The sequence below is a fragment of the Cricetulus griseus genome, chromosome 2 (assembly GCF_003668045.3).
Source record: "Cricetulus griseus strain 17A/GY chromosome 2, alternate assembly CriGri-PICRH-1.0, whole genome shotgun sequence".
Classification (NCBI taxonomy): Eukaryota; Metazoa; Chordata; class Mammalia; order Rodentia; family Cricetidae; genus Cricetulus; species Cricetulus griseus.
The window spans coordinates 11,943,070-11,953,756 of NC_048595.1; the positions used below are offsets into that span (position 1 = coordinate 11,943,070).

Sequence of the window (10,687 nt, forward strand, 5' to 3'; positions counted from 1 at the left end):
GGGACAGAGCCAGGGCCGTGGGTGGCTGGAACTCCAGAGGGCCCATGCCAGCTAAGTCAAGTGTCCCTCTTGGGAACTGGTCCTCCTGCTGAGCTAACTCCCCCCAGGGGGCCTGGCTGGGGTCTTTATACACAAAGCCTGCCAAGAACCCTGATCCCCAAGAGAAGGGGGATGCCTTACTGCATGAAGGCCCCCCCAGCCCCACTTATCTCTGTAGGGTCTGAATCACCAGGGTGGAAAGTTTTCAAGCGCCCCTCCTCCACCCGCACATTCTTGTGTTAGGATGTCATGGGGGAGGAGCTCCCTGGCCCACTCGTCCTGTCCAGCACCCCCCCCCCATACACACACACACCCACGGTCATTGTCTGAAGCTGAGAGTGCGCATCTGAGGTCACCCTAAGCAGGGGCCACCTAGAGAAGGGGGCTCACCCTAAGCAGAGGGCAAGCTGGGAGGAGAGTAAGGGTGATGGAGAGAGAGTTCACAGGAAACCTTCACAGGGGTTTATGCACTGTGTTAAGCAAGCTTCTAAGAACTGATTTCCGAGGCACACAGACTATCTATTAGAAAGGGCTTCGGGGTCTTTCGGCCTCCTCCATGGCAAGCTAGGTCTGCAGGCAGAGGTGGAGTTTTTTTGTTTTTTGTTTTTTTGTTTTTTCAAGACAGGGTTTCTCTGTGTAGCTTGAGTCTATCCTGGCACTCGCTCTGGAGACCAGGCTGGCCTTGAACTCACAGAGATCCACCTGCCTCTGCCTCCCGAGTGCTGGGATTAAGGTGGGTTTTTTGTTTGTTTGTTTTTGTTTTTCCAATTTGCTCAAAGGAAAAGCTGAGGCCAGAGATGAGGAGTGACCTACCCAGCTCCAGTCACCCACCAGATCACCCAGCAGGTATGCGCACCTGCAAGACATGTAAGGCCCTAGCCCCCAGTTTCTCAACATGAGGCTTATCTCTGCAGAAGCAGCTCCCAGGGACAGGCGACAGTGGCCTTCCAAAGGTCAACTGCATTCCACACATGCTCTGCCCCAGTCACTTCCAGAGCCAGCCATCGAAAACCCGAGGTGGTTGTACATTTCCGCTGTCGCAGGCCCTGGCTGTCCCCACAGCCTCCCCTGTGTGAGTTCACTAATGCCCAGACCTGTTCCCAGAGAGTCACGCAAACAGGGCCCTTTGCAATCTCAACATGTCATCAGTAAACCCCAACGGAGGGGCTGCGAGAGCCCAATGCACCCCACTTCACCAGCTCTCAAATGCACTCTGGGGGAACCTAGCATACCCTGGGTCAGAATCAACAAACTACTCAACTCTGAAGCCCAGAGAGGTTGGGCAACTTGCCTGAGGCCACACAGTGAGAGAATCAGAAATAGTTTCTGGGAACAGACTGCTGCAGAGCCCCAGCAGGGCAGGAACTATTCATGGGATGAATCAAAAAATAACAACCACACTTACAGGTATGTGTGTGTCAGGCGCTGACCTAAGCACTTTACGAGCATGAGGTCATGTGATTATCACAACTACCCCCCAAGATAGATACTATGACCCTCTTCACTTTCCAGGTGATGAAACCCAGGCCAGGAGGTGAAGGAAATGGACGAAACTGGGAACTGGGACCCATGCCATTGTCGCCCTAGACCCACAGGGCCATCACCCATCAGAGCAGTGACATCCCCAGTGTACTTACTAAGACAGCGCAATCCCAGAGCTGTGACCTCCCCACCAACACCTCCCCTCCCACCACAGCCCGGCTTCCCTGCCACCCCAGGAGCCTCCACTCACCTTGGCAGGCGTCCTCAAACTTCTCATAGCCTGCCTGGCACAGGCACTGCCCAATCGGCACCAGCCACTCGCCATTCACTGTGCAATGCATGAGAGGCTCCTCGCCCCCATACGGTACCACTGCGTGGTCTACGCAGGTGCCAGCCACAGTGGCCAGGGGGTGTGTCTCTGAGACGGCCACAGCAATGGTCTCAGGGAATCGAGCCAGGCTCTGCAGCATCTCGGGGCACTTCTTGTAGTAAACTCGAACGGAAAGTAACGCCACGCAGGCGCCGATGTCCTGGAAGGCCAGGTAGAAGCCCTTCCGGGTGAGCGGCCCCACGATGCGCTCCTCTACATTGAGCTTGACGTTTCGAGCCTCGAAGTCGCTGCTGACTGTTATCTCGTCAGGAGCTATGGTGTCGATCTTGGTGAACTGGCGCTTCTGGAAGTTGGTGCCATAGTCCACATCCGACTCTGCATAGTAGAGGTTGAAGGTCTCTTTGCAGGAGCTGGCGCCTCCCGGGAAGCTGTTGCAGTCTCGCACGGTGAACTTGAGCTCAATGAAGATGCGCTCGGCCTCCTCCCGGTACACCCAGTTGGTTCGCAGCCAGTTGTCCTGGTCTCCAGACACCACGTTGCAGACCGAGTACATGTAGATGGGCATGTCATCCATGATGTTCTGCATAAGGTCCCACTGTGCGTGGGTAACAGGTAAGGGTCAGAGGGGGCACGAACGGAGTCCCAGGGGCATTAGGTCCCACTGTGTGTGGGTAACAGGTAAGGGTCAGAGGGGGCATGAACTGAGTCCCAGGGGCATTAGGTCCCACTGTGTGTGGGTAACAGGTAAGGGTCAGAGGGGGCATGAACTGAGTCCCAGGGGCATTAGGTCCCACTATGTGTGGGTAACAAGTAAGGGTCAGAGGGGGCATGAATGGAGTCCCAGGGGCATTAGGTCCCACTGTGTGTGGGTAACAGGTAAGGGTCAGAGGGGGCATGAACTGAGTCCCAGGGGCATTAGGTCCCAGTGTGTGTGGGTAACAGGTAAGGGTCAGAGGGGGCATGAACGGAGTCCCAGGGGCATTAGGTCCCACTATGTGTGGGTAACAAGTAAGGGTCAGAGGGGGCATGAATGGAGTCCCAGGGGCATTAGGTCCCACTGTGTGTGGGTAACAGGTAAGGGTCAGAGGGGGCATGAACGGAGTCCCAGGGGCATTAGGTCCCACTGTGTGTGGGTAACAGGTAAGGGTCAGAGGGGGCATGAACTGAGTCCCAGGGGCATTAGGTCCCACTGTGTGTGGGTAACAGGTAGGGGTCAGAGGGGGCACAGCTTCACAGTTCCTTCCCTTTCCACCGTTTATTTTTGTTGTTCTATTGAGACGGTGTCTCATGTAGCCCAAGCTGGCCTTGAACTCACTATGTCATGTGGGATGACTCTGAACATACCTCCTGCCTCCACTTCTGAAGTGTTAAGGTGATGGGTATGTACCACCACACCCGACTCCCAGTTCTTATGCCCTCATTCTACAGGACCCCGAGAAATGCAACCATAAAACAGCTGAGCCAAGACCTGACTCTGGGTCTTTCTGGTCCTAATGTCTGGGCCTGAGGTACAGTCTGGGGCGCTCTCATCATTTGAACCCCCTGAACCCATCTGTAGAATGGGAACACAGAACTGCTGTAAGGATAAATGACAAAATGTCTACAAAACGCTGAACACAGCACGTGGCGTTCAGGGCTACAACCAAATGAAACCGCTGTCATGGTGCATTGTGGCTAGGGTCATCACTATGTGCCATGAGTCAAAGCAATGGAAGGTCCTCCAGGCCCCGGAGTTGATCGGCTTATGTTTACAATATAGTTCAGGCTCCTCCGGGATGTCTGGGTGGGGCTGTGTGCCCCTACGATCTCCATGTCCCCTTTTACCACTGAGGACTTGGCATATGGCAACACAAGCCTGGCTCCCAGGGCCGTATTCTGAACTCCTCAGTGTGGGAACAGAAACTGACTCAGCTCTGAATCCCCAGGGCCTCTCTGGCACTGAGTAGGTATTTAGGGAGGTCCTAGATGAATGAAATGTGTGAATAAATGAAATGAATGAAAAAAAATCAATATGAATGCAAGTAAAGGGAATGAGAGAGACAGAGAGGCCTGCCCTGCCCTATGTGACATTGGCCAAGACCCACATGTCCCCAGGACTCAGTTTCCCATTGTATGTAATGACTGGGTAGGATAAGGCTATTTGCCTCCAGCTGGACATTCCAGGGTCCTGGAAATCTGTTCCAAACTCTACTTCAGGCCTTACTGGCACCATGATTTGGGGTAGACTCAATTCACTCAGCTCTAGCCACTGTCCCAAGAGTTCCCTAGAGACACAAGCCTCTCCCTGGCTCAGAGCCCCAGGATCAACTTAACAAGGGTATACATTGCACGTAAGGGAAACTGAGGCCCAAAGCACAGCAGTAGCTTCTCCAGAGTCCCCCACCCTCTGACTCTGAATTGGGGGTCAGGCCAAGCAAGATCACTGTAGAGCATAGCAGAAAGGGAGATGTCCCCAGTGGGAGTAAGTCAGGGTGGGAGGGACAGGGAAAGGGGCCCCAGGCAGGCAGGGAGTTAGTGTCCCTTATCTGTCCTTCACTCTTCACCTCCTGCACTAAGACCTCCGAGACAGGGCAGCCTTTAACCCTTCCCTCCCAAGATGCAGGTAGAGCTGTGAGCCCCTCTGGAGCATCCCATTCTGCTGGGGCCTTCAGCTGTTTCCCCACCCACATACACAAAGGCCACCTAAGGTCCCATCCTTTCTGCCTAGCTCCAGCCTGCCCTGGCCTGGGTCACTAATTCACTCAGTCCTGTGTGGTAGAACAGTTTGAAGTTTGGTTGAGCTGTTGTATTTTATCCAGGCTCCCATCTTCCATTTCTCCAGGGACCCACAGCCCTCCATCCCGCCCACCCTCAGCCCTGGAACTTTACTTACTCCTTTGCCGTAGGGGTGTGTGAGCCAGCCGAGTTCCCCTTTCATTGCTGCAAAGTCCAACAAAACAACTGTAGGAAAGACAGGAAAAGGACCAGTGAGCTGGGGCTTTCCCAGGAGCAACACAGCAGGACCAGCATGGGGTGGTAGCGGCAGTAGTGGCCGCGGCGGTGGTGGTGGTGGTGGTGTGTGTGTGTGTGTGTCGAAGACCCCAACCCCAGGAACTACACATGACTCGACCTGGGAAGAGGCAGGACTCATGCCTCGCAACCACCTGTCACCAGGGTTTCAGCTATGCTGTCCCCTAAGGCCCCAGCTGGGGCAGGGCAGGGCAGGGCAGGGCAGGCCTTGGCACTACAGGGCAGCAGCTAGGCAGAGTGATGGGGTGAACAGAATAAAATGATACCCCATTGCCACATCTGCTTCCTCAACAAGAGAACACTTCACACAGGTCACAAGGCAGGACTGTCTGCTTCTGTCATGTCCCCCTGGCAAGAACACCCGGGCCCAAACCAGGCCACCCAGCACACACAGCAGCAGTGGGTAATAGGCATTGGGATGCTCCATGAGCAAGGGTTGTTGGCCAGCCTTTCTTGGTGGCACACAGCTTTAATTCCAGCACTCCAGAGGCAGAGGCAAGTGGATGACTAGGAGTTCTCTGCCACCCTGGTCTACACAGAGTTCCAGGCCAGCAAGACTACATGGTCAGAAAGAAAAAAGGGGATGTTAGCAAGAGGGGACAGATCTGGGCTGGGCGGTGGTAGTGCAGGCCTTTAATCCCAGCACTTGGGAGGCAGAGGCAGGTGGATCTCTGTGAGTTCGAGACCAGCCTGGTCTACAAGAGCTAGTTCCAGGACAGCCTCCAAAGCCACAGAGAAACCCTGTCTCGAAAAATCAATAAAAAAAAAAAAAAAAAAGAGGGGACAGATCTGGGGGAAGCAGGCGGCCTAGAAACGGATCTTCCCAGCACAGTCACTGGCGTGGAGGTCTCAGGAGGTACCCCATGCTACACGTCTCTGGTCAGGTCTCCTCCCTGAGAAAGCCATTCTTATCCCTGGCAGAAGTGCCTGTCAGGGGTAATGATGGATGGAAATCCTCATAGGAGACTTTCCAGGCCCAGAGAAAGCATAGGTGCCGACACCACACTATCCTCCCTCAAGAGACATCTGGAAGGGGGCTGGAGAGATGGCTCAGCAGTTAAGATGTGGGTTCAGTTCCCAGAACCCAAACGGCAGCTCACAACTGTCTATAACTCCAGTTCCAAGGGATCTGACTTCCTCACACAGACATACATGCAGGCAAAACACCAATGCACATAAAATAGAAAAAATTAAATTTAGCTGGGTGGTGGTGGCACACACCTTTAGTCCCAGCACTTGGGAGGCAGAGGCAGGCGGATCTCTGTGAGTTTGAGACCAGCCTGGTCTACAAGAGCTAGGTCCAGGACAGGCTTCAAAGCTACACAGAGAAACCCTGCCTCGAAAAACCAAAAATAAATAAATAAATAAAATTAATAAATAAATAAAAAATTTACAAAGGGAGGCATCTGTGCAGAGGGAGGTTCTGGCAGGGGCTTCCCTGCACCTGGCCTGGCCCTCCGGCTCCTTCCACGGGCCACTCCCACTTCTCTGCCAGGTGCAGCAGCCAAGACCCAAGGTCTGTTTCTCCACTATTTCCAAGTAAAGGTTAAGTCATGCCACCCTCCCTGGAGAGCAAGGTATTGAGGAAACCGATGCTTCGGACCCACGCAAATCCCCAGATTCAGAGGCCAAGGACCTATAGTGGAGAAAACAAGAACTGCAAAGTAATTATTTTCATGGGCAAGGCAGCTTGAGGATTTGGCCTCAGAAGCCACACTCCTCCACACCAAAACCTGGGAGAATGGCTCCTTGGGGAAAACTGAGACAGTCTAGGGTTCCAGATATTGTCAGTGAGTGGAGGAGTCATGGCCCTAAGGACAGTGGAGTACATAATTAGGGGGCGATTCTCACCACTACCAACAACAAAAATAAACGGCAATTCTTGCTCAACATGGACAAAGCTCTGGTTTGATCTCTAACCAGATGTGGTGGCGCACGCCTTTAATCCCAGCACTCAGGAGGCAGAGGCAGGCGGATCTCTGTGAGTTTGAGGCCAGCCTGGTCTACAAAGTAAGTTCCAGGTCAGCCAGAACTCTACAGTGAGATCCTGTCTCAAAAGTAAATACACATCGTGAAACAAAACTAAAAAGAACAGCTGAGTATAGAGACCAAGGGATCTCTGTGAGTTGAGGCCAGCCAGTGCTACATGGTGAAATTCTGTCTCAAACAAAGAGAATGCTTTCCGAAGTTAGACAGTCCCCTTCCTAGGGAAGCCCCAAGGCCTGTCAGAGGCACCACCACCCTGACCCTGGCCTCAGCCACCCTAGGAAGGCTCTGGCAGCCCAGACAAGGAAGAGGAAGTCTGAAGTGGCTCAGACCCCACATCCCACAGCCGGTGGTGGCAGAGGCAGTTGGAGACAGTGGAAGGTGAGGTGGGTAACGGCAGGGATTTGTTCAGACATGCCCAGGGCCTAACCTTGGGAAAGTCTCTAACCCCACAGAATGGTTCTGGGGGTTGCTGACTCCAGTTGGATGGGACAGGCTACTCTCAGTAAATCTAACGAATAGCACACTTCAACACACACACACACACACACACACACACACACACACACACACACACACACGGTGGAAACTTCAGGCTAAGTCCCTTGGGGAAGGGGCTTTGAAGGGTTAACCTGACAGGAGGGCCAGCCCAAGCCTGGATCTAGAAATATGACCAGGTTCAATCTGAGAAGAAAAGAAGGCTTCACACATCCCAAGGGCTGCCAGCCACAGCCCCCTCCCATGGAAATTCCCTAGAACCAACCACCAGGAACAGGGAGAGCCCAGCTGTCCCTCTGCCCTCACAGAGGCCCTGGGCTCTGGTAATCAAAGGTTCTGGCTTATTGGAAGCAGGAAGCTTGGGAGCCCCTCGGCATGACCCTCTCAGGGCATCACCAAAAGGTTGCCCTAGATGGAGTACCCCATAAGTCCTCTGTCCCCTAAGAGACACCGATGGGGGCAGGGGGAATCTGCCACCATAAGGTTACCTTTATGAGCTTTCCCACAACGCAGTGTCCCCCTTGGCACCTCCCTGCTAACCTCATCCCCCTTTACCCAAGATCAGTTTACACCTAAAAGGGGGGGAGGGGAAAACCGGAGACTCGGGATGCAAACAGGCATGGGATTGGGAGGCAGGCATGGCCCTTGCTGAGCTAAGAAACCCAGCCCTCTCTGGGCCTCCTGCACCTCTAACCCCCATCCAACAGAGTCAGCGGCAAGCAATTCTGGCTGGATGAGACAGCTGGATGCATGGGTCAGACCCTCTGTGCGGAGCGAGGGCCCTGACTGACTAGTGGTGGGCCTCCCTCACTCTGATTTGTAAAGGACGGGGTGGTGAGATGGCTCAGCAGGTAAAAGCACTTGTCTGTCACCAGAGTTCCAATTCCAGAACCCAATGGAATTGGAACTCCAGTGTGGAGAACCAATTCCTCCTGCAAGTTTGTCCACACTTGTGCGTTAGCACTCAAATACACACACACACACACACACACACACACACACACACACACACACACACACACTGCAATAAAAAGTAAAAGTTACTGCAGGGAGGCAAATTCAGCAGCTGTCGAGAACCTTACTGGTTCCCCCTGGGTTTCCAAGTTCAGCAAAGAACGGTAGAGGAGACTGCACAGCTGTGTCTGAGGCTAGGAAGGAGACACATCATACCTGCCGGCAGCTCCCCCAACCAGAAGTGAAACCAGCTGGGTCACAACGACCCCCGCCCCAACACACAGGCAAATCGCCCACTAGTTGCTCCTGGGGTGTCCGCAGCCTAAACAAGAATTTTCCAAAACCACGGGGCAATATGCACTATTTTTCTCCTGCATCCCATGCAGGACGGGATTAATCACAAAGGCTGGGATGAGGAGGACAGATGCACCCACAGGCACAAGTACAAGATTGTTTAAGGCTTCCCTGCAGGGGGCTGAGGGCTGGGGGCTGGGGGTCGGGAGCCCGCAGAGCAAAGCAGGCTTAACTCCGTGGCAGCCCAGGAAAGGCCTGTAGCCATTCCAGCTGTCTGCCTTCTCCCCAGCCATAGTTCCCCGGAGTTCCCAGGACGAGGAGAGGGGCATGAGGGTCGCAGATCCTCTGCCCCGCCCTGCCTTTCAGAGCACACCTTGACAAAAAGAACTTCCCGGGGGGAGGGAGGGGACGACGACCAGGGGCTTTGTCTGCCCTTGGGATGGGGCTAGGATTTGACACCGTTCCACCTCAAACTCCCCACACTCCAAAAGCTCCAAACTGGCCTTTTACCCTCCCAACGTGGAAGGCGAGAAGAATAAGTTAACTTCTCACCCACCCGGGTTTCCTCCACGCTTCCCCTGCTGGAGCCCGCAGGAGCCGCGCTATGCCCAAAAGCAGGGAAAAGTTTTCACTGTGGGAAACGGAAGCCAGCTCCGGCTGGGCGGACAGGAAGATCCTCGGCCAAGGGCAGGGCAGGAGTCCCCATCCTCTCGGAGACCCCAGCTGAGGGACAACGCCCCCAGGCACAGCCCTGGCCTCGCCTTGGGCAAAGGCAGTGTCTGCAGCCCCCTCACCTTGCGTGGCTCCAGGACGCTGGGGCGGGGGCAGGTGATTCACTCCCAACCTCCAGGTGCCTGGGCTCCCGGTGGCCCCGAGATGACGGCTCTAAACCGAGGGAGGCCGCAACCCCACCTGCAGCATTTCCTCCTTCTGAGTCACCCCTTGCTCAGAACACTTGACTTTGGGACTTCCTGTCCTCCCTCCTGGCCCTTAACCTGTCTCCTGAACCTGCGAGCGCGGCTTGGCAAGCAGGGAAGGTGAGCGTGGTCAGGGGTGACCCCAGGCGCTTCCTAGGCTGACCTTTGGCACCCGAGTGAAAACGGGGGGCAGAGAAACCATCTCGGTTCAGGCCGCCGAGAAGCCCCCTCCCCAAAAAGCGGGGCCTGCACCCAAATGCATTCCGTACGGATCGGAAGCAGATGAGTTAGGTAAACTGGGTTACTAAGGGTCTGATCGCCCGGAAAAGTCCACTTAGACGCCTCCTTTCCTCCGAGGGACCCCGCGCGCCCTGCGGGGGTCGCGTTCCCGAAGCCTCCGCCAGGCTGCAACCGCGTGGCGGGCGCCGCGTTCCAAGTTCCGCGGCCTCCGAACCCTGCGCGCCCCAGCCGTCACCTCTAAGTTCCAGAGACCCTGGGATCCCAGGAGGGAGGGGGTCCCCAAGATCGTCCCCGGTCGCAGCCCGCGCACCCCACCGAGCCCAGCGCGCGGGACCCAGCAGTCACAAGTCAGTTTCCAAAGGTGAGCGCTGGAGAGGAGCGCGGGGCGCCAGCACCCGGGTTCCTGGGGCCGGGGGTCCCTGCTGGCTGCCGCCACCGCGCAGACACTCACCTTCCTTTCCCTGTGCCGCCGCGGCCGCCAGCGAGCAACCCCACAGCAGCGCGAGGCAGAAGCCGGCCGTCCGCAGCTCCATGCCGAGCCTCTCGCTGCCCACGACCTCAGCTGTCTCACGCCGGCCTCGGTGTCCTGCTCTTGCCGCCGCCCGCCCGCCCGCCGGCTCGCCAGGGACAACTTCTTCCCCTCCTGCCCCAAGTCCTTAATGGAAGTTGGGTGAGAACCCGCTCCTGTTCATTCATGCCCCGCGCTGACGTCACCGAAACCACGCCCTCAGGAATGTCTTTAAAGGGGCCGGGCTGACACCGGGACTGGAGGGCGGGGAAGGGAGAGGGAAGTTGGAGTGGGGGAAGGCAGGGATTTGAGAAGATTGTAGGGGGTCTGTGTAGGGCTGGCGTCCCCCCAGCCCCAAACCTTATGGAGTTCGCGCGCTTCAAAGCGCCTGCCATGGTTATTCCCCGGGGATCTGATCTCTAAGCCCAA

At 55.7% G+C, this 10,687-nt stretch overlaps 1 protein-coding gene across 2 annotated transcripts in view; it reads right to left on the reverse strand.

Annotated features, from left to right (window-relative positions):
- The window catches only part of Epha2 (EPH receptor A2), a 28,253-nt gene extending 17,970 nt beyond the window's left edge, over window positions 1-10,283 (reverse strand). Inside the window, exons 1-3 of one of the 2 annotated variants that reach the window (XM_027399910.1) lie at window positions 10,202-10,283; window positions 4,725-4,792; window positions 1,772-2,447 (exon numbers count right to left, since the gene is read on the reverse strand). In XM_027399910.1, coding sequence (XP_027255711.1) covers window positions 1,772-2,447; window positions 4,725-4,792; window positions 10,202-10,283 — 826 coding nt within the window. Of the gene's footprint in view, window positions 1-1,771; window positions 2,448-4,724; window positions 4,793-9,387; window positions 9,493-10,201 lie in introns of those variants that run through there. The other variant, XM_027399911.2, reaches the window with a different exon arrangement.
- Between the last annotated feature and the right edge of the window lie 404 nt (window positions 10,284-10,687).